General features: G+C 45.7%; 6 protein-coding genes across 6 annotated transcripts; 3 read left to right on the top strand and 3 right to left on the bottom strand.

The window, feature by feature from the left end:
• Positions 1-248: 248 nt before the first annotated feature.
• EMWEY_00033460 (hypothetical protein, conserved) lies at positions 249-1,797 on the top strand (the record flags this gene model as incomplete). The annotated part of the gene is made up of 5 exons (XM_013481859.1): positions 249-488; positions 644-684; positions 1,002-1,107; positions 1,205-1,274; positions 1,502-1,797. The coding sequence occupies 5 exons, from the start codon at positions 249-251 to the stop codon at positions 1,795-1,797; spliced, it is 753 nt and encodes a 250-aa protein (XP_013337313.1).
• Positions 1,798-3,669: 1,872 nt separating this feature from the next.
• EMWEY_00033450 (hypothetical protein, conserved) lies at positions 3,670-4,311 on the top strand (the record flags this gene model as incomplete). Its single annotated transcript, XM_013481858.1, has 2 exons — positions 3,670-4,011; positions 4,258-4,311. 2 exons carry the CDS (start codon positions 3,670-3,672, stop codon positions 4,309-4,311), a joined length of 396 nt encoding a protein of 131 aa, XP_013337312.1.
• Positions 4,312-5,123: 812 nt separating this feature from the next.
• On the bottom strand, positions 5,124-6,746 carry EMWEY_00033440 (synaptosomal-associated protein 25, putative; the record flags this gene model as incomplete). The annotated part of the gene is made up of 3 exons (XM_013481857.1): positions 5,124-5,273; positions 5,519-5,958; positions 6,074-6,746. 3 exons carry the CDS (start codon positions 6,744-6,746, stop codon positions 5,124-5,126), a joined length of 1,263 nt encoding a protein of 420 aa, XP_013337311.1.
• Positions 6,747-7,419: 673 nt separating this feature from the next.
• EMWEY_00033430 (DNA polymerase I, putative) lies at positions 7,420-13,334 on the top strand (the record flags this gene model as incomplete). The annotated part of the gene is made up of 14 exons (XM_013481856.1): positions 7,420-7,688; positions 7,778-9,131; positions 9,246-9,921; positions 10,084-10,214; positions 10,410-10,546; positions 10,713-10,821; positions 10,953-11,177; positions 11,282-11,374; positions 11,560-11,708; positions 11,850-11,880; positions 12,275-12,403; positions 12,638-12,827; positions 13,027-13,175; positions 13,290-13,334. The coding sequence occupies 14 exons, from the start codon at positions 7,420-7,422 to the stop codon at positions 13,332-13,334; spliced, it is 3,687 nt and encodes a 1,228-aa protein (XP_013337310.1).
• Positions 13,335-15,743: 2,409 nt separating this feature from the next.
• Positions 15,744-18,897, bottom strand: EMWEY_00033420 (hypothetical protein, conserved; the record flags this gene model as incomplete). The annotated part of the gene is made up of 7 exons (XM_013481855.1): positions 15,744-15,959; positions 16,094-16,256; positions 16,649-16,873; positions 17,207-17,310; positions 17,615-17,749; positions 18,144-18,400; positions 18,612-18,897. The coding sequence occupies 7 exons, from the start codon at positions 18,895-18,897 to the stop codon at positions 15,744-15,746; spliced, it is 1,386 nt and encodes a 461-aa protein (XP_013337309.1).
• Positions 18,898-19,683: 786 nt separating this feature from the next.
• On the bottom strand, positions 19,684-21,161 carry EMWEY_00033410 (hypothetical protein, conserved; the record flags this gene model as incomplete). Its single annotated transcript, XM_013481854.1, has 9 exons — positions 19,684-19,808; positions 19,867-19,913; positions 19,971-20,062; positions 20,118-20,293; positions 20,351-20,410; positions 20,466-20,511; positions 20,570-20,672; positions 20,730-20,952; positions 21,008-21,161. 9 exons carry the CDS (start codon positions 21,159-21,161, stop codon positions 19,684-19,686), a joined length of 1,026 nt encoding a protein of 341 aa, XP_013337308.1.
• Between the last annotated feature and the right edge of the window lie 1,013 nt (positions 21,162-22,174).

The following is a 22,174-nucleotide window of genomic DNA, read 5'->3' as shown; positions in this document are numbered from 1 at the left end:
TATATATATATATATATATGGTGTTTTTACTTAATTAACTAATAATTATGTTTATTTATTTATTTATTATTTATTTTTAGGTGTCTGCTGCCTCGCTGCAGCCAATCCGTGATTTGCTGTTGGAGGGGCGTCTAATAGAAGATGTCTTTCGTCTTATCCGCAGCGCCCTTATAAAAAATATTAGACCTGTTCCTGCTTCTGCCGCTGATGCTGCTGCTGCCGCCGCTGCTGCTGCTGTTGGGGGCGGTATGCGTTCCACAGCTGGGGGTTGGCTCGGACAACACGCTGCAGCACAATCGGCAGGAGGACAGCAGCAGCAGCAGCAGCTGCAGCGGGAGCAGCAAGAAAAGGCAGAAGAAGCATCAAAGGCATCTGCTGCTGCGCTGCAGAAGCTTAACCGCATAGAGATGCAGATTATGCAGCACACCCGTGTCTTGCGGCGGCGTGTTGCTGCACAGAAAACAGAACGATTACTCGGCCTTATGCTAGTAAACCCTAAACCCTAAACCTTAAATTGCAACCACTTCGTCTTAATGGTTCTAAGAAGCATTCCCTCTCCCTTCCTTGCTGTGTTCATGTACACTTGGGGTTTAGAGCTTGGGATTTAGTGTTTAGGGTTTAGGGTTTGGTGTTTGGTGTGCAGTTAGGGAAGCCGCATCAGCTAGACGAATTGATGGATCGTTTGTCTTCTTTGCGGGGTTTAGACGAACATTTTATGCATTTCTTAAATGAGAAGATAAGAGAAGCTATGAATTCAAACCCTCCTAAAACCCGAGCTGCCATGGCACTTCGCATCCTACGACAAAGGCAAACACTAAACCCTAAACCCTAAACCCTTTCTTTCCAGCCCAAACCTTTAACGCGAAAGCCCGATTTCGTGGTGCTCATTCGGCGCGATATTCCTCCCCGCATGCACGGCTCCTTCTCAAATTCCCTTCTCAAGGATATGCACCTGCGGTTTAGGGGTTAGGGTTTAGGGTTTAGGGTTTGTGTGTGTTCAGGTGCACGGCGCGGCTGCGGCTGGATGCTGTGGGGAAGGCGAAGTTCGTAGAAATTCTGGCAAAAGCATTTCAAGACCCCAACGCAGACCTGCGGGCTCTCGCCAATGTAGGATTTAGGCTTTGGTGTTTAGGGTTTAGGGTTTATGTGGTTGGGACACGGGGGTTTAGGGTTTGTCTTGCGCTTTGAGTGTTATTGGGTGCAGACGTCTTTGCACACCACGGAAGAAATCGAGGACTTTTGCGAATGGCTGCAGAGCGGAATTGCTTTTGGCAGTAAACCCTAAACCCTAAACCGTAGTTCCCTTAATAGTTGTAAACCCTAGCCTTTACTATTATTAATTAGAGGAAATTGTGAGTAATCTGCTCGCGTGTTTTTCTTCCCTGTCTGCCCCATTTCCCGCCAATAGATCTTGGCTCGCCAATATCTCAATATATTCCAATTGCCTCTACTAATGGCGCTGCTATTGCTGTTGTTGCTCCTGCTGTTGTTGCTGTTGTAGAGGAGACGAAACGTTTATCGCCTGCTCAACTGCGGACAATGCAGCAGCTGTTAACAGATACTGCTTCTCTTCATCCTGCAGAAGGACAATTCCTTGATCGTTGGACAGAAGGAATGACATTCAAACCCAACGCAGAGATTCAACGCATTTGGGATGAAATACCAAATCCGCCAAAGCAGCAGCAGCAGGAGCAGCAGCAGGAGCAACAACAACCGCAGCAGGAGCAGCAGCAACAACAACAGGACCAGCAGGGAAAGCAGCAAGGTCCGCAGGGAGAAGGTGGTTGGTGGGTGTAGCAACCGGAAGACTAGAGGTATACACACAGCGGCAAGAAGCAGCAGCATCAACAGTAACGGCAGCAGACACTGCAACAGCAACAACCCCAGCAGCACTTTTATGCCCTCTGGGCCACCACAAACACAAACATTTCAATGCTGTACACTTCACGAGTTACAGCGTTTGTAACCCTTCCTTCTAGGGTTTAGGGCTTCTCTAGGGGCCCTTCACATTGCAGAATGTTGAGCAAAGTGAATTCTGCAGCGGCCACACCAACAAACCCTCTGCGGTCAGAGATGGTTTAGGGTTCCCAGTTGGAAAACTAGTGTTTAGGATTTATGGGAGAGGGTTTGCGGCGTATTTGATACGAGAGTGTACAGGAGCAACAAACTCTCCAATATGTTTTTTCTTGGCTAAACAGACCCTTTGTTTTGCATATTTGATGTTTTCTGGCGCCTTCTGCTGCAGCCTCCTTTTCCATGCTTTTTATAATAGCACACAGCAGGGGCAGCAGCAACAGCAGTAGAACTATTCCTACTACTGGTGCTGCTGTCGGCAGATGTCGAGTAGCATGATGGGCAACAGCAGACGCCGCTGAATTTGCGACTGGTGCAATGGACGCCAGAAGTTCTAGACTATTCTTTTCTTTGCACGTCTTGTATATTTCCACTCGAAATTAAAATTTATTTCTTGTGTAGTCAGTATAAGGAGGCAGGAGGCGCACACGTGCAGCAAATGCCAGTAATGTGTTCTGTTTGGCCTGTTAAAATAAGGAGTGGCATAGGGAGCTTATAGAAAGGCCTATTTGATAACCAGCCAAGGAATTACGCTTAAAACTGACAGCTGATATTCAACTTGGTGGACTTGTGCTCCTTATTTCGCTTGGCTGTGATCTTTTCAACACGCCATCGTTGCAAGTCGAACCCCGACTTGCAACAATGGCGTGTTGAAGATGGAGGGCCAAGAAGAAATTCGATCTGGCTAGAACCGCGAAATGCTCCAATAACTCTATAATGAAACTGTTCTCCAGGTTTCATTGAAAAGTCAACCGTTTCCGCCAACAACCCAACGGGAAACGGACCTAGCAACCCTTGGCTGTGGGCGGTGTACACACACCTGAAGGTTGGCAAGATTAACAATGTTTTTGTTGTATTTTCTTGAACTTTTCCCTAAAAGTTGCTCAAATACCAAAAACTAATTTTCGTTTCTTCAACAACCTTTATATTTGTTTGAAAAAGAACAAAACATGAAAATGCATTTCTTGGGGCTTCCCTCGCCTCCGTGATGGCCGATTTCCGCGCAGTTTCCACTTTTTCCTGGCTGCCCCACAAAAAGGCACTTAGAAGCCGAATCTTTCCTCTTTTTCTTCAACGTATTCGCATTTCGTCTCATAAGTGAATTCATATTTTGCATAAGCATCAACGATAAGAAGAAATGGCAACAAGACAGGGCAACCGGCGGGTCAAGTGACCTTGAGCGCCCCCCCGCCTCGCCGCGAGAACCACCCAGCAGGGCACTGCCACGTCCTCGCTGAAGAGAGAGCAAAACAATTTAAGTTTAAGTTAGATTTTGTTTTAAAAAATCGTTTTAGCGCAGCGTTTGACTCAAAACAAGACACGATCGGGAAGCAACCAACTGGCCCTCTGCGTCGACCGCCGACAATATTGGCGCAGCGCCAACACATACACACGAGGAATCGAAACTGCAACGTGAAATTGGCATTGTAGTGTCAAAACGGAGCAGAATTCGGGGCAAAATCAAGGGCAGCAGCAGCGCATGCGATATCGGCCGTGCCGAGTGTATGCTTTCCGACAAGTTCCCTCTCTGCATGTGCAGACGTAACGCTTTCTCCCGCTCCCGATTAGTGCCTCCAACTCGGCGTGTAATTGAAGATGAGCCAAAGCAGCTTGCAACCCGACTCTGCCCCTGCTGATGGCACTATTTCCAAGAGAGAAAGCACAGTAGCTCCATCGGAGCGCGGAACGATCGTACAGCCAAGAGCCTCCACCGCTCAAAGATACAGCACAAGGAAGAGCTCTGCCGGCATCGCGGGCATTCCTGCTGAACTGCCTGCAGACGATGACCCTGAAGAGCCTCCCTCTGATGCTGCTGGTGGTGGTGGTGCAGCTGCTGGGGATGGAGATATGCTGATGGATGACGTAAATTTGCTTCAGCCGCCATTGCCATCTTCTGCTTTAACGATGGGTGTGAGGGAATACCTCGAAAAGGAAATCGTGCCAACTCTACTACCTGCACTGGCAGCACTCTGTGAGGAAAGACCTCCAGCACCTGTTCAATATTTAGCACACTACCTCCTAGAAAAAAGCTACCAAAATAACCCAAAATCCTAAACCCTAGACTCTAAACCCTAAACCCCAGACTCTAAACCCTAGAACCTACTGCATTCTAACGGAACGTCCTAAAGCTTAATAGGTGGAAAAAACACAAACGAGGGTTTCGGACTTTAGGGTTTGCGGAAGGGTTTACCACCCGGTGATTATGCCGAAGGAGCGCTTTACAACAATAACCAGTAAAAAAGCGCAGATGCAGCATACATCCTACACAGCAGCGGCGTAAGGGTTTGGGGTTTAGGGCTGTACACACCTCCACATACACCGGAAACGTTCAACCCTCACGGGCGGTGCGTTCTACCACAAGGCAGGGAATCAACGGTTTAGGGTTTCGGGTTTAAAGGAGGAGATGGGCGAAGGAAGCTCAAACCCCTCCGTGCCTTTTAAACCCCAAAGGGTCTCTATCCTTTGCAAAGAGGGGAAAACAACTCAAATGAGAGTTGATTATATTTTGATGTTTTAACGCGCAAAGGGAGTATCCAACGAAAGAAAGAATGGGTTTAGGGAGGAAGATATGGGTTTACCAAACCCTAAAATAGATATCTTGGTCCCATGCCTTGGCTACCTGCAGAAAAAAACAGAAAAGGAGCACTGTCTACCCCTTGCGCTGTCTATACACCGCACAGCAGCATAACAGCTCTAAACAGCAGCGCCGCAACAGGAAGATACAGTAGGAAACACGGGCAGCAACATATATATATGTAAATAATATGGATACATATATGTATTATACATATATTCACTTATATTCATTCATTATATGCATATTTGCCGCTGCAGCACCAACAAGGTGTTGAGAAAACATCGAGGGAACAGCAAAACAGAAACAAGAAAAGGTTGAATGTAATTGCCGTTAGAACAAAACAACAGAAGAAGCATTTTGTCTATTACTTACTCATTCATTTATTCAATTAATTACTTAATTAATTAACTTTACTTATTTATACTTATTTATATTTATTTAAATTAAATTGTCTATTATGTTATTATATTTGTTACCTTCTAAGTACTTGTCTAATTTCTCTTTTTTGTTTCTCCATTTCTTCTTTATTTGCTTCTACTGAATAAACAATTTTATTTAATTGTTCATTTTGCTGCTGCAGTTCTTTATTTATTGCAGCTGCTCTTCCTTCTAATTCACCCAGCTGTATAAACACCGCAGAACAACACAAATGATAACACTGCTGCTGCTGCTGCTGCTGTTGCGGTTGCTGGTGTTGCAAAGTTATATGCTCTCCTTTTCACTTACACTAAAGCAGCAGCAGAAGCAGCAGCAGCAAAAAACACAGCAGCAGCACGCACGAGAGAAGCATGAGACAACTGAAACAGCAAAACATACAGCAGCAGCAATAGCAGCAGCAACAGCAACAGCAGCAGCAGATGTGCTGACCATTTGAGACAGTCTCTGGAGATCTCTTTGAACTCCTTCATCGAAGTCCTCGCTTGCTGCTGATCCTGTAGTTGCTGCACCGTTTCTGCTGCCAAGCAGCGTCATCCGCTGCTGCTGCAGCTGTTGTTGCTGCTGCTGCACTTGGAATTGCTCATGCTGCAGCAGCTGCTGCTGCGTCCCAGCAGCGTATACATCCGCCTCCGCAGCAGCAGCAGAAGCACTATCAGGAAGCCACCGCTGCCGATCACGCCCCTGTTGCTGTTGCCGCTGCTGCTGGCGTCTGCCGCTGCTGCTGCTGCTGCTGCTGCTGCTTGTTGAGGGTTGAGTAAATAGCTGTGAGACTGACCCCCACCAACTCTTTAATCCTTTAAGGAGATATTTTGATGTCTTTAAATTATCGCCTATTGCTTCTGTTGTGTCTGCTATTCTCTCCAGCTGCTCTGTAACACAATAAACCACAAATTAGGGTTTAGGGTTCCTATTTAAGATGTGGACAAGGAAAGATGTTAGAGGACTTGTCTCTTATAAATGACACATATATGGTTTAGGGTTTACCTGACTGTGCCGCCAATTGTTTAGCAGTGTTTTGTGACGCTTCGTTTGTTTCTCCCACAATACGAAGGGATGCAACCAAAGAAGATCGACATTGCTGCTGCAGCTGCTCTATCTCATTATCCTGGTGCTGCTGCTGCATTGTTAGCTCCTGCTGCATGTAGATCTGCTGCTGCTGCTGCCCGTAGTACTGCGGCTGAGCGTACGGCTGGTGCTGCAAGTACTGCTGCTGTAGTTGCTGCTGCTGCTGCTGGTGCAGATGTTGCTGTTGCTGCTGGGTTGCTTGAAAAGAGCCCCGTGGGTGGCCCCCAACAACGCTTTCTGGGGGGCCCCCAAAGGCACCAGCAGGCCTGGGCCTCAGGGGGGCCCCATCGGGGGCACCCCACGAAGCCTGTCGGTCCCGTGCCATCAAGTTCCTAAAAGATGCCTCATCGGATGACCCAAAGGGGGGTCCCACGGGGATCCCCAATGGGCCCCCATGTGATGATGTTGCTGAACGATGAGCATTCCAGGGCACAGCGAGAGGGGCCACTGCAGAGTGACTTGAGGGACCCCCTCTTGGGGCCCCCTCGGGGGCCCCCCAAGGGCCACCTGGGAGGGGCCCCTGGTTTCTGTGTGTGCCTGTGGTGGAGGGCCCCTGCGGGTCCTCTTGTTTGCTAGATGCGAAGAAGAACATGAGGAGGGGAGAAGCGAAGGCCCCTTTCTACCCCTCCCTTGGGTACGTTTGAGGAGGTAGAAGGGCCCTTAATGAGACGAAAAAAATAAACTAAATAAGAGGAAAAGAAAAGAAACAAAAAAATCCGAGTCGACCTACACCCGAGCTGCACGTCTATACACCGCAAGCTGGCGGCAGTCTTTAAGGACAGGAGAGAGGGGCCTCCAACGGGAGGCTTTCCTTCTCTCTTTACTGTTTAATCAATTCTATTTATTCAATACCTTGACGTTAAACAAAAAACTCAAAAAAAAGCAAAGAAATGTGCGTTCGGGAGAGCAGATTGCCAGCCTGTTAAGCTAGGGGCCCCCCATACCCACCAACCTCCTGGGGGGGCCCCCTCCTCTAAGAAACTGCCTTCTGGGGCTTCTCCCTCTTATTATGTCTTCTTTGTACCCTAAATTCACTACCCTGTCGTTTATTTCCTCATTAAATATATCGTGTGGCTTTAAAATCAAAGACTGAGGCCTCCGTGGGGCCCCTACACACTCGGTAGCTGGGGCCCCCAAGACACCCACTGCCACCCGCATTACCGTCCTTCCTAAGTCGTAGACTCTAAACCCTAAACCCTAAACTCTAGCTAGACTCTACTTTGCAACTGGCCTTTGTAATGCAACACACGTGGTAAGTTAAGCCGATGCAGGCGGACCCCCCATTGACATCGGCGAGCCCTTGGGAGCCCCATGGTTCTTTCGGTGAGCCCCCTGGTTCCTTCGGGGGCCCCTCTGGTTTCCCCGGGGGCCCATCTAGTTCCCTCAGGAGACTTTCTGGTTCCCTCAGAGGCGCCCCTGGTTCCTTCGGGGTGCCCCATAGGTTTCGCAGTTTGGGGGCCCCGAAGAAGCACCTTGTTGCATTCGAATTTTGGAAGCGGCCACCACCTCCCCCAACAACGGCTATCACTGACACGTAAGCCTAGTAAGGGTTTAGGCTTTAGGGTTTACGGCTTGGGGCTTGGGGTTTAGGGTTTTGTGTTAAGGTTCTTGTGATGATTACAGGGAGGGCCTGGAAGCGTTTCTGTTGAGTTTGTTGTCCGCGGACGCCCCTGAGAAGCCTTCCTCTTCCCCTTTTAGTGACGCAGCAGCATCAGCACCAGCAACAACAGAAGCAGCAACAGCAGCAGAAGCAGCTGGTGCCAGTGGCGGGAGCTCTTGGACTTCATCCGAATGGAGCCCCCAAGGGGGCCCCCCCACGGATACTGGAGGGGTCCACCTTTCTCCTTTCTATCATACCACCTCTACTTACGGCCCTAACATTGTGCACCAGCAGAAGCAGCACCAGCAACAGCAGCGGGAGCAGCAGCAATATAGGGACCCTGGTGATTTGCCTGTGGAGGAGCAGCTGCAGCGGCTCCGTCGGCTTGCAAAGTCGAGGGGCCCCCGAGGGGCCCCCAAAGAAGGAGGGGCCCCAAAAGAAGGGACCCCCCACCACACAGTGCAATCTGACATCCGCTCTTACCTTGTTCCCTGCAGGCAGCAGCAACACGAACAGCAACGGCAACAGGAGGAGCAGCTGCCACAGCAGCAAAAACAGGAATCGCAGCACCCGCCAGACGAGCTGTGGTCCCAGGCGCACCACCAGCAGCAGGTGCGGCTGCAGCAGCAGCAACAGCAGCCGGATGAGGGATCTTTGATGTATGGGTCGTATTCAAGTCCTGCTGGAGGCACATACAGGACGCCGCTGATGGGGCCCCCCGGAGGCCCCCCTGTCTATGGGTTCGAGGAGGGGCCCCCAGAGAGTACCCACTCTGCAGGCACCCTCCAATACCCTCATTTATCTGTTGGGGTCCCCGCGCCACCACAACATCTTTATGGAAATTCAAAAGAGGCAGTTGAAGGGGGGCCCCAAGGGGTCCATGTCCCTTCACCCCAAATGGGGGCCCCCGACACACTTCCAGAGGCAACGGGGGCAACGGAGGACCCCTTCCAGGAAGTGCCCATAGAGGCACCCCTCTCTATGGGAGGTCTTTCGCCTGGGGGCCCCTCTCCGGAGGGGCCCCAAGATTCACCCATCTCCCTGGAGGACTCCTCGCCTGGGGGTTCTTCTCCTGGCGGCCCCTCTCCTGGGAGCCCTTCGCCTGGGAGCCCCTTGGGGGCGCCCTGCTCGTCAGGTACTGCTGCTGTGGGGTCGCCGGAGGGCAGCAACCCTGAAGAAGAAAGGGTGGCCTCCGCAGAGGGCCCCCGCAAAGGGTCAAGGAGCAAGAAGACTCCTTTGAAGGGGAAAGAGGCGAAGGGACAAAGAAGTAAAACACGAGAAGGAGAAATAACAACAAAAAAAAGGAACAAAAAAACCCTCATCTTCAATCCTGTCGATGCTTGGAGGGAATTGTGCAACAGCTGGGTCTCCCAACATGTGCGTCTTAAATTAGGGTTTAGGGTTTACGGTTTACGGTTTAGGATTGCTGTTTTGGGAATTAGGGTTTAGGGTTTAGGGTTAAGGGTCCGTGTGTGTGAATGTGTGTGTCAGAATGTCCATTTTGTGTTTTCTTCTGCTTCTTTTTCTGCTTTTGTCTCTTCTTTCTTTTCTTCTTCGATTCCATCCCCTTCCCCCCCAGAGGGTTTTAAGGGCTCCTCCGAGGGTTTAGAGGGGGCCCCGGAAGGTGTATGGGGGTCCCCTGAGGGTTTCGCTATTTGGGTATGTCAGACGTTATTAGAAGACGGAAGTTCTTCTTCCTTAAGCAGCAATAAATTGCATTTTAGTCGATTTAATAGCAATGACTCTTTTAGGAGAAGATTCCCTCGTCCTGTTGCTCTCATCCTTAGCACAGGTTCTATTGCTGACAGCAGCAGCAGCAGCAACAGCAACAGCAGCAGCAGCAGCACCGCAGGTCCAGAGGGGGTCCTGCAGCTAAGCTTGGAGGCCCTCCATCGTCTTGCGAAGAGCGCTCCAACGCAGTGGCAACATTTCGTTATTCCCCTAGCAGATTTCGCGCTGCAACACCTGCAGCAACAACAGCAGCAACAACAACAACAGCAACAACAGCAGCAGCAGCAAGGGGAAGGGGTAGAAGCTGCTGCAGTTTGGTCATTCATAGATGATTTACTTCTCTCGCGAGTTAAATTTTCTCTTCTTAATGGTTGTTTGCTTCTGTGGAATTCACAAGAGGCCATTAGACCCCTCATTGCTGATAAAGCAGAGATCCGTAAACACTAAACCCTAAACACCCTAGTGAATGTCTAATGCACTCTATAGGACGTTAGCTGCACCCTTGGCTGTGTTATGCACTTTTGCGTTGTTGCCGTAGGAGGTCGGAAGTTCAGGGTTCAAGGTTTAGGGCTTAGGGTTTGGGGTTTGGTGTTTGCAGCTCTCGGCCCGGCTTGCTTTCTTGACGTTTCCCTTATGACTTGGCTGTGGGCGCCCGACAATCCCGAAATATCTGCTGCTGCTGCTGCACTCAACAATGCAGCAGCAAAGATGAACCTTCAACAGCCCCTGGTGCGCCCTCGAGGGTTTAGGGTTTAGAATTTAGCGTTTGGTGTCTAGTAGAATCTCGCTTTGAATTTTGGGGAGCTGCTTGGTAAAACTACCACATCCTGGAGAAGGGTGCAAACAGTAAAGTCCGGATTTCACTGTTCAGGGTTTAGGGTTTAGAGTTTACGGTTTAGGGTTTAGGGTTTAGCATGTATGCAGGGCGGGCTGTCGCCTTTGGAGGTGGGGGTTTCTGAGGGTTTTAGTTCTTTTTGGTCTAAATCTCTCATTGCCAATATAACAACTGCTCAAGTCGCGAGCACCTTGGCGCCGCACATTCTCTCGCAGGGTTTGTGCAGGTATCTAAACCCTAAGTCCTAGACAAGCCCTACCCCGCGACAAGCCCTAAACCCTAGTCCCCGTTTTTTTGTGTTGTGAGGAGGTCGTTGCATTTAGCGTTTAGGGTTTACGGTTTCGGATCTATATGTTAGGGTTAAGGGTTTCGGGTTTAGAGTTTGTGTTTAGGGTATTAGTGGAGCAGGAGGTTCCTGTGGCGCTGCTGTTGTCCCTCATGGAGGCGACGGGCATTGCCTGCGACGAGGCTGTCCTAAAGCAACACAAGGACACACTGCAGGTAGGGTTTAGGGATTCGGGTTTGGCGTTGAGCATATATTGACGACATTTTAGGCTTTTTGGTCCGGTATTATATGTGCAATGCACTGTTCAGAGTTTACGGTTTAGAGTTTTCTGTGTTTCTTCTTGCAGGCAGAATTGCAGCGATTGTCTGCTGCTTGCTGTGAAGCCGTTGGCTTTTCTTTTTCTCCTTCTTCGCCTCAACAAGTTGCAAACGTCCTCTACAACCGATTAGGCTTAAAGGCCCCACAGGGGCCCGTCAATGGGGGCCCCCAGGGTGCCGCTGGGGAGGGTCTTGCAGAGGGAGGTCAGGATGATAAGGGCCGACAACTCAGCACGGATGAAGCCGCATTGCAAGTAAACCCTAAACCTTCACGGGTAGTTTGTGAACCCCAACAGGTTTGGGTTTAGTGTTTGGGTTTTAGGGTTTAGGGTTTAGGGTTTGGGTGTGTTGGTTGCAGAGCCTAAAAGACTCCCACCCTGTGGTGCCTTTGCTGCAAAGACATCGCCAAATATCGAAGTTGTACAGCACGTTTATCGCCCCCTTAAACCCTGTAAACCAAAACCCCTAAACCCTAAACCCTTGTGGCGGAGACCACAGACAGCATACCGTAAACTAAACATTTTCCCCAATTCCTATTCCGTGAAGGTGGGCGCGTCTAGCGGTCACACGTGAGAAGCATGAATTCGAGGGTTTGGGGTTTAGGGTTTAGAGTTTCGGGTTTAGGGTTTTCTTCAGATATACTTGGGGTCTTCAACAGTAATTGCCGAGGGTTCCGTTAGCTTTGCTGTTCCTCCGGAGGGTTCATCTGAGGGGTTGGCGAAGAAGCAGCGATTTAAAACACCTTGGAAGTCTGGACAGCCGCAGCAGCAAACCGAACTCCCTCGGTAAACCCTAAACCCGTGCGCCAGTGCCACGAATGCTAGAAGCTGTTTCAATGCTGCTGCGCTTGATGATAAGCAAGTAGGTTTCCCTTTCCTCTTCAATAGACAAACCATGGTTTAGGGTCTATGGTTTGTGGTGTTCAGGCTATGCTGCCGATGGAACCAGACGCGGACCGTGACAGGGCGATTATCGTGTTCAAGTTTTAATTTACAGACTGTGCCTAAGGAAGCAATAATTACTTTAATGTGTACATACACTCCAACAGGAAATAATATTCAACTTCCATTAAACTGCAGAGAGGCATTTAAACCCTCCTCACCCAATGCACAAACCCTCATCTCCGCAGACTTCTCACAAATCGAAATGCGAGTGCTTGTCAGTCGAAGGTCTAGGGTTTAGGGCTTAGGGCTTGGGGCTTAGGGTTTGGGATCGAGGGTTTAGGGGTTGTGATCGAGGGTACGGGTGTTTGGCCTTCATGGTTTAAAGTGTAGGATTTGAAGTTGAGGGTGTGAGGGGTTTTGCCTTCTAGGGTTTAGGGTTTAGGGTTTAGGATTTGTGTGTGTTTTAGGCTCACTTCTGCATGGAAGGTCGTTTAAGGATTTTATTTAAAGAAGGAAAAAAAGATTTTTATGAAGAACTCGCGGCAGAATTTTTGGGTTTAAATTCTTCTGAGGTGTCCAAGCAGCAACGTGATAGTGTAAGACTATTTATTTCTTTTCTTCTCTTTTTTCTTCTTTTCGTTTCCCTTTGCTGTTTTACCCTTTGTTAGTTTGCTTGTTTATTTGTCCGTTTATTGTGTGTATGGGGGATTTTTGTTTGCTTTACTGCAACTGAGTTACTGTGAATAAATAAGCACATATAAAAGCTCGAGTATAAAAGGGTATTATAGGAACGTTTATTGCTTGTGTTTATCGATATGAATAACTTGCAGACAAAAAGTGTCTGTTTATCTCTTTTATATGGGGGAGGAAATTCTCCAATTTCGCATAATTTTGGCGTTTCTTCCGACAATGCGCAAAAAATAAAATCAAAATTTGCAGAAAAATTCCCCGAAATAAATCAATTCGTTAAAATCATCAAACATAAACTACAAACAAATGGTTATGTACAAACCCTAGCAGGTCAGGTACATGGTTTGGGGTTTGTAGGGTTCAATGGTTTTAGGGCTTAGGGTCTGGGGATATCAGGGTTTGGCGCTTGGAGTTTGGGGCTTAGGATTAGGAGTTTGGATTGGAATTTATGTTGTGGTTGATGGGTTTTGGCGGGAATGTACGGTTAAGGGTTTAGGATTTAGGTTTTAGGGTCCTTATTGGTGTTTAGGGCGTCGGCGTTATATAAATTTGGAGAGTACCGACAGCTCAGCAATACAACGACAAGCTGTTAATTATATTATTCAAGGAAGTGCGAGTGATATCATTAAACAGGCAATGCTTAAAGTGCAACGCGCATTACAAATCAGGCAAGTCATGGTATAGGGTTTAGGGTTTGCGACGTAGACTGCTGTTGCAATTGCTGCTGCTGTTGCTGCTGCTGCTGTTGTGTGTGTTGCATGCGTTTTGTGTTTGTTGTGTGTTTATATGCAGAAAAGGAAGGAAAAATATTCGTTTATTGTTGTCTCTGCACGATGAATTATTAGTTGAATGTTTAAAAGAGGAGGAAGAAGAAATAAAAAATATAATAAAAACAGAAATGATTAATGCGTGGCCATTAAATGTCCCTCTTTCTGTCGTCGTTAAGACAGGAGATAGCTGGGGAAACCTCAAAGAGGAAACACAACAGCAGCAACAGCAACATCTGCAGCAGCAGCCGTAGTGGTATCAGCAACATTTTTGTTGTCTCTTCTAATGAAACGTTTGCTGTCGCAAACCGTTTTTATTGTTTTTTGTCTTTTATTGTTATTTTAGATGTAACAAATAGAAAACAGCTGCTGCTGCTGTTGCTGTTGCTGCTGCTGTTATTACTGCTGCTTCATGTTTGATGCTTTCTTTTGGCTGATTTGTTTACTTTTTATGTATTTATTTATTATTCTCCGGCTATTGCTGCAACAACAAAAGCAACAAAATACCTGTAACAGTGCAATTTTGTTGTTTAAAACTCTAGGGATATTCACCCCCTTCCTTATTCTGTTTCTCTTTTCTTTTCCTTTAGTTTATCTCCTTTGGAAGCAAGTTCAAATTGAGGGAGAAAAAGCACAAGGGGGGGAAGTGAAAAAAAATTAAAAAAGGAAAAAAACGAATTGTCCTTCGATTTGTGCATTTTGCAACAAAAAGGAAAAAATGAGGGAACGTAGTAAAAAAATTGTTTAATTGTTTAAATACTAAATAATATTTAATTAAATTTTGTTTTAAATAAAATAAAATATAATTAAAACAAATTAAATTAGAAAGGTAAAAGGAAGAACAACGGAAGTAAAAGACAACTCTCTTCACTGTCCCGAAGACAGAAAACAATATTGTACAATAAAAACAATTATAACGTGTTAACTAATTAATACTTAGTTAAATAATTAATTAATTGACTAATTAATTAATTTAGTTTTATTTATTTTATCTTCTGTAGGGGTTTGAGTGCTTTTTGTATTGTAATTGTTGCTCTTCTTTTCCCCCCTTCGACGTTAGTCGTCTTTGAATTAATTTTATGAGAGAAATTTAAATTTGGTTCTTTCTTTATTGACAATTCTTCTTTGTAGTCATTTGTGGAAGAAGAAGTAGTAGAAGGAAGAGAACAAGACATAGACGAGGAAGAAGAAGAGGAAGAAGAAGAAGAAAGGGATGAAGAAGAGGAAGCTGAGGACGAAGAAGAAGGCGTAAGACAAAGGAGATCGTCGTTCCGTCGTCTTGATAATAACGACCGTAGATGCTCTGCCTACAAATAACAGATAAGAGTAATAAATCATTGAGCAAAAACATAAAATAGTATTTATGTGTTGCCAGTCAATTTACGTGTAGCCAGTAAATTAAATAATTTAAAAGGACAGCAAATATCTCCTCATTTTCTCCTATTTCTTGCATGGCTGCCTCCTTTGTTCAATATATTCTTCTTCATGTGCGCTCCAGTTGTTTGGTCTTGATTTTGGCGGATTATTGGTGAAAATTGAAAAACATTTGAATATTATTATATTGACGTATATTTTTAAATGTAACGAATGAATTATTGTTGCGTTTTTTTGCATGTTTAGTGGCGTATTCCTCTCCTTTATCAGCCTTCTTTTTCCTTACCTTAGTGTTACTCGCTGCTAGGAGATCAGCAAGACGCTGAATTTGTTTATCTTTTGCTTTTATTGTTTCTCGTACTTTTTCTTCAAGGGTTTTAAGAACTAATTCTTCGTTTCTCTCCATTTGCGTCAATTTTTTTGTCGCTGTTTCGAGTTTTGTGCTCATTTCCTCCATAGCTGTACGATGATTTCGTAACTCTTCCTGCTGCGCCTACAGAGGAAGACGAATAACAAAAGAAAAAAGAAGAAATAGATTCAAATTGATTCAAACATTTAATTTGAAACTGCCAAACCGACTCAACAAATACATATACATAGGCACAAGCATTTACATTAAATAAATCAAATTTTAATTAGGTATATTGTCTTGTTCAACATCAAAAATTTAATAATTATATTAAATCATTAAAGATAGTTACAAGGGCCTGTGTTTTCGGTTAAATCGTTTATATTTGAAACACCAGCATGAGATAAAGTACGTAAATAACTATTTTATTATTTTATTAATTAAATTAGTTAATTAATTACTTCGTATTTTTCCTTGCTTTGATTACATTCCCTTTCAAGCTCTTCGTTTCTTAATTGTTGTTCCCTTTGTAACGCCTAAAACAGAGTAAGTTCTTCCTTCAAGTAGTATTATTCACATATATTATTACATAAAATAATGTAGACCATCAATTAGTTGGCACGCATTGTTTTGCATATTTCGTTGTCCACTTTTTGTTGCAAGTAAAGAAATTTAAAGCAGTGACACAAGCAACTGCCTCCCTGCCTTTGTCTTTTGTCTATCTTATTTTTATTGTATGTCTTTTACGTTACTGTATTACATTTGTGTCGCCTTTTCCTGAGTTGTTTGTTTTTCTGTTTCTTTGTTTGTGTTTCTGATTTCTTTTCCTTTGCCGTTTTTTCTTACTTCTCCTCTTGCGTTGATCCCTTCTATTTTTGCCTTTAATTCTGTTAATTCTTTTTCTTTCATCTCTGCCTCAGCCTCCATTCGTGCTATTTGTTTCTCTAAAGCCAGGCGACTTTCCGCCTCTGCCTATACAAAGGCAGAAGAAAATCAAATAAAATAAAATAAACTAACAAATAAAGTAACAATAAAATGAAATAAAAGAATAAAATAAAATAAAGAGTCATAAAACGGAAAAGAAGGTAATTGTGATAAAAAGTGACCTTTAAATCATTTTTTAATTTTTCTGAATGTTTTTCGAATATATTTTTGCATTCTTCGAATTCCTTTTCTCGCTTTTGCATTTTTTCGATCCAAGTTTTCTCTTGTTGGTTTTGAACTGCCAATTGCTCTTCACTTAACCTCTCCAATATATGGTCTAATTTCCTGTGTAATCAAAAGGCGAAAAAGCAACGCCAATACATATAATGTATTTGTTTGAAGAAAAAGATGCAAATAAAGTCGTAAAATACTCAATTGTTTGCTGCAAAGAAATACTACATGAATGGGAGACGGTTTTGTGTCTTGACAATAAAAAATTGTTTATTTTACGGCTTTATTTGCATTTAGGTTTATATTTGTACACAGATCAAATGTGCTAATTGTATGAAGAAATAGTATAATAGTATAATATTATAATGTATACTCCCATTCACAAGGATGCCTTTAAGCATCACCCATAAATAAATTGAATGTATTTATTTTTCTTTGTGTTTTTGCTTTTGAATTTAAAGCGTATTTCTCCCCGCAGTTGTGGCAGTATGCATTTTTTTACTTACTTGTGGGCTCTTGCCTGCATTTCCTTTTTCGTTTGTTCTGTCGCCTCATGAATCGCTGCTTCTTTGGCTTCCTTCATTTGCAAAAGTAATTCCTTTTCCTTCTCCTTCGCTGCTGCTTCTACCTGCTGCAACTCTTTCAAATGTTTGTTGCGCTGCTGCTCCAGCTGTGCGAGTAATTGCGACGTCACTTCCTTCATACGTGTTTGTTCTTCTTCCCTCGCCTTTCTGATAAGAAAACAATCAAAACGGAGAAAACGAATTCTAGAGGGAGAACACAAATCAGAAACAATATACCAAATCTGGAGGCCAAAATACTACAAACGCACAAAAAACAATACAACGCATTGTTACATACTGCTATATATGTCAGCTACTAATTCGTCATAATGCAACTTTCCCGCCTCCGCCGCTGTTGTTGCATTTACATAAAACACAGGGAAAGGCTGCAACGAAGAAACGCCACCAACAAAGGAAATACACATCAGCAACATGTGCATGAATGCAGGCAGATACAACACAAAAAAAAAACAAAGAACCAAAACGGAATATTCTATTTACGTTATTTCCCCTTGCAGACGTTTCTTTCCTTCTGTTAGCTGCGCCTCCAACTTAGCGGTCTGTTGCTTTTGCTTCGCTGCCAATGCCTCACGTTCTTTTGCAACCTAACGTAGAGTAAAACGCAAACAGAAATGGCAAGGAAACCAGAGAAAACATCAATAATTCATTCTTGTTTAGAAGCAGCAAGAATAAATAAGTAAGTGCCCACAACACAACTCCAATACAAAAGAAGAATTATTACAGACCCACTCTTCCGTCTGCCATTATGCAAACAGACGCCTTTCCCTCACTTTTTCGCTTCTCTCTATATACCGTCTGTTGTTGCAGTTTCCGGCTGCAATCGTCAGTTTGATTTCTCTCACTATTGGTGCACTTTCATGGTTGCCTCCGCTGAACGGTTTTGCTTACTTCGGCTTCGTAGGTCTCCTTAAGCGTCCTCATTTCTTGTCTGTGTTGAATCCTCTCCACCTCAAACGCCTCCTCCATTTGCCTCTGCAATGCAACCTTCTGTGTCGCCAATTCTTCTTCCAGTTGTTTCTTCATCTGCAGAATGCAAATAAATAAAAAACGCAACGCCCCTCCTGAAACACGCTAAGGCCCGCCTACATCTGCATATTGAAATAACACCCCAACCGTTCTTCTTGGCAGAACGCGCACATCCTCAGGTATTTTCCTCAGTTTCTCTTCTAACAATCGCTTTTCAGCTCGATGTTTATTTAGCAGCCTCTGGATTTCGGGCTCCAAACCCTTTATCGTTATTTCCTTTATCTCCTGAGCCCGCTCCCGGGCCCACGCTTCTCGGCGGGCCTGAAAATATACTCAAGGAAGTAACGCTTTCCTGGGGGTCACAGAAAGGCCACCCACGTCAAATGTCGTTTTGTCAGCCGTGCATTACTGTAAATTCTTTACAGACCATTTCCCTTCACGTAAGGACTACCTTTTCGCCGGAAAGGAAAGCTCTCCTTTGACGCTCCAATTCCCTGCCGTACTGCCTGTGCATCTCTGCTGCTTTGGTTCGAAACCTCCGCTCCAAATCACGCATTTCGTCTGACAGTCGCTCACAGCGAGTGGCCAAGTCTTTCTTTTCATCTTGCAGTTGACTCAGTAACTCCTGTTGTTTTCTGCACTGCTGTTCGTACTTTTCCTGCAGAGACCGCCAACCGGAGGGCCAACATGAGTTCCAGGCAATTTTCCCTACCAAAATATCGTGATACTTAAGTGTAGCATAAGATTAGGGCTTTTTTAGCCAATCAACTGATTAATTTCGCAGCAAAAAGGCTACCCCCGACGGCAGTCGTAGTTGTATTTTGGTTAGTAAACCTCAGGAGCTGAAACGCAAACTTATTCGGTATGCTCACAGTTGTTCTACTTATGTCTCCCTGAAGCTGTTGTTGCAGCTGCTTACGCAGCCGCTCTTCTTGGAGCTTCTCGCGTTCCCGTAGCTCTTGGAAGGCCTTAAGATTGTGGTCCTTGTCCTCAAGTTCAACCTCCAGAGCAGATATTTTGGACAGAAGATCTGCAGTGCTGGCAGGTTCGCCTGGGGAGTTGGACTCCTTTGGCGGGCGGCCGTTACATTGGAGGGGATTTGATGCTGTCTGGTCGAGGAATGACAGGAAGTCCCGCATTCTCCCTTCGGACGGTGCTTTCACACAGTCCTCATCAAGGCTGCATGGCAGTCCCCCGACGTCCATGCTTTGTACAACGTCTACTGGCTTAACCCCACATGTTGCCGCAGATACAGCTGTGTGGAGCGCCATGGTTTCTACGCAACGCCGGTAACATTTCGTCGCTGCGCTAGCGCTATGACCTGCCTACCACTCGCTCGAAACGAAAAGCTCCTGTGATCACTAACAAGAGAACAATGCTCTCTAGGCGAGCTGATAATATCTCAATTTGAGGTGGAGAAACGATGGACCTGAACAAGCCCCAACAGATCCAAGAGACCTACACAAACACGAGACGGCCACATCTGGTACAATTGACTAACCAAGAAAGGAAAATGAGAAACTTCGTGGCAAAAGTTTGAATTTCTAAAATAATGGAGCGAGCTTAATATGTGTATCTGCAGCAAACATTGAAGTTGGGTGACCAAGTCACGTCGACGGTGTGCTAAGATGTGTTCGACAATCGGATCGCAATCCAAAGTCCAAGCACACCATAGATACTTGCAGTGCACTCAATGAGAAAACTCATTATATTTGTTTCAATGCTGTTAGAATCCGAGGCTTTGGCATTCTCCTGCTTTTGTGTGGCCCTGTGTTGCCCCTATGCGTGGAAGTGACCCGAGACTGCACAGAAGCAGGATGGCAATTCATCTTTACTGGGATGTCACTCTAGTACCAGGAGTAAAACAAAATCTTCTAGTGCGTAGTTTTTTAACTTATATTGTATTGTGGGATCATCATACAAGCACGCTGTCCGCGATGTTTCATGAAAAAATATTGAAGTCAGAAAACTCAAAAAAGAGTAGTTTCAGCTCATGCGTCTGTGCAGCACAGACCAGCGCCCCTCACTGGGGTCGGTGATCCGGCGGCAACGAGCGCTGTGCCGAGAGAAAGCTTGCGAGCGACCTGGAATCCACCGTTGTAGAGCTCTAGCTTGTCTGCAGGAACGAAGAGTAGGAAAGTTACTTAATGATACGGTGCACAAGATGAACTTACTGCACAGGTGGTAGCCGTCGGCACAGGACTCCGCAGCTTCGTCCTTGCTGATAAGAGAGTAAAACACCAGCTCTTTCTATAAATAGATTTGTAATTGAACTCACTTGCAGTTGGTGCAGCCGATGTGAAGATATGAGGGTTCAATGCCGCCTAAGGCTATGGATGCCTCGGCTTGGATATGGTCACGACCAAGTGCCTGAAAATCGCATTGTTTTCACTGCATTGGTTCATGCAGTGAAGACACGACGTACGTATGAGAACATGCGGAATTCATCGAGAAGCATTGGCATGTCGCAAACATTCTCGGCATAAGGGGCACCTCCAACGAAAAGAGGGAGGTCATTGGTCTTTGTTGATCCTTCAGTGACGAGAGAAGAATCAAGGATGCCGTCGACGTAGAGCCTCATGCGGTTTTGATGACGCACGACTGCAGGAACGTGTTGTTGCTACCTTCCATAGACAGATGTTGATTTATATAGCTTACCTCCAAGGTGATACCACTGGTGGGGGCGAAGTCTTGAGTTACTCTGCATCTCGCTGCCAGCTAAAATTTCCCATGAGTTTCGCTCTTGGAGAGATATTTTATGTTAAAGTCATACGTGCTGCACTGCCAGTAGTGCCGAGGATAACTTTGACACGTCCATCCTATAAAACGAATCATGTGAAGACTGTAGGTAACTGCGTGTGATGGGTGAAACCTTACGCGAGGGTTGACTAGGAGTGCTGGCGAAGCCTCTTGAACATCTTCGCGCATGGTGCCCTTGTGCATGATGGGGCAGAACTGGTCATGCAACTCATTTATTGACCTGTCAAGTAAATGCGTCGTGCACGTTCACCCGTTGGAGTACTGTGTTTATACTAACCTCGACTTTGCATCCTCAAGGAGGTACACAAAGAAAGTGTATGAAAAGTCAGCAGACTTGAAGCTATCGGAGCTAGGGACGTATACGTAGTTGTTGCGGAACAAGCCAGAGCTCCCAACACCACCAATGCCAGCTGCTGCCATGATCTCCCCAGATCCGTGGTTCTTCTTGCCACTGGTGTCGAGAGGACGAGATTCATCGAACGTAAGGTGAACCTCCATGCCTTTGAGCAACCATTATTAGACAGGAGCTTGGGCCTTGTAGCAAAAATAGTTTACCATATGGGCGAGCATCAGGCATCAATATCTTCTCCGCATTGTGCAAGCACAGCGCAGTCTCGACGGCAACGTCGCATACTGGGCTGTTGGCCGGTAAGGGCTCAGCTTGGGCGCCCAGGAGGGAGAAGCAGACGATGGGGATGAAGTGCCTCATGGTTACTTGGAATATATACGAATACCACAGGCAGATGGCTTGAATGTTTTCCCAGATACGAGAATTTGCGACATTAGTAACTCGTGTGCTGCGCTAGTGATCAGGGTACACCGTACGTACACCTGAAGACAACAGCACTTTACAGAGGTGTCTCGCCAGTGTCATGAAAGCGAATTCGTAACCTACTGTCACTTTTTGTGATTATTTGCGAGTCTTTGTTTGTTTGTATTTGTATCATACATGTTGGTTCGTTGAGACGGTTCACCTTCATAGCGTTGCAAACCCCCCCTCTGCTTTAATCTTTACGGCAAATAAGTAAACGCATTAGAGAGACGTAACGGCTGCGACCTTAATGCTTAAAATGTGAAATTATTTCCCTTAGGCCAGATGGCAAGACAAGACGCGTTAAGCAGTGAATGCGGCAAGCCCACCGACCTCTGGTTGTGATGCTCTACACAATAGGCCTCCAAACACCTAATAGGAAACTCCTAATTAGAGGATTCTTCAAAAAAGCAACTTTTTAAATTCACAACGAAAATGTGTCGAATAGCTCCAGAGCGAACAACTACCACTTGACACACGCACGACGGCTTTGTCGGCACACCACTCGCCAGGTTGAAGATAGTAGGTTGAAAAGCCAGCTGTTTGACTACAGCATAGACAGGCTCATTAGATCGAGAAGTTGATTCTTCACACCTTGGAAACTGTGCTCAGAACTACCATATCCACAGACGGCTTCGAGGCAACCGCCTCAAGCATGAGCCGCCGTGGTTAATGTGACTCAACTGGCAACTGCCGTACCTCTCTACAATGTGATCCCTTTCTTAACCGTCTATTGAAGCATTTTCAAATAAATGCCTATCTGTCCACTCTCTAGTTCACATTTATGGGCCAGGGCGCCCGCGTTGTCTGTGGCTCGCCACCACCCCCACCGCTCCGGGTGGGGCTCGGCGAACGGTGACACCTTTAAGACGAAGGATTCTCCTGTGTTTCGTGTCTAGCGTTACATTTCA

This window comes from Eimeria maxima, genomic scaffold (genome assembly GCF_000499605.1).
Source record: "Eimeria maxima Weybridge genomic scaffold, Emw_scaff446, whole genome shotgun sequence".
In the NCBI taxonomy this organism is placed as follows: domain Eukaryota; phylum Apicomplexa; class Conoidasida; order Eucoccidiorida; family Eimeriidae; genus Eimeria; species Eimeria maxima.
This window is presented reverse-complemented; position numbering and strand designations above follow the sequence as displayed.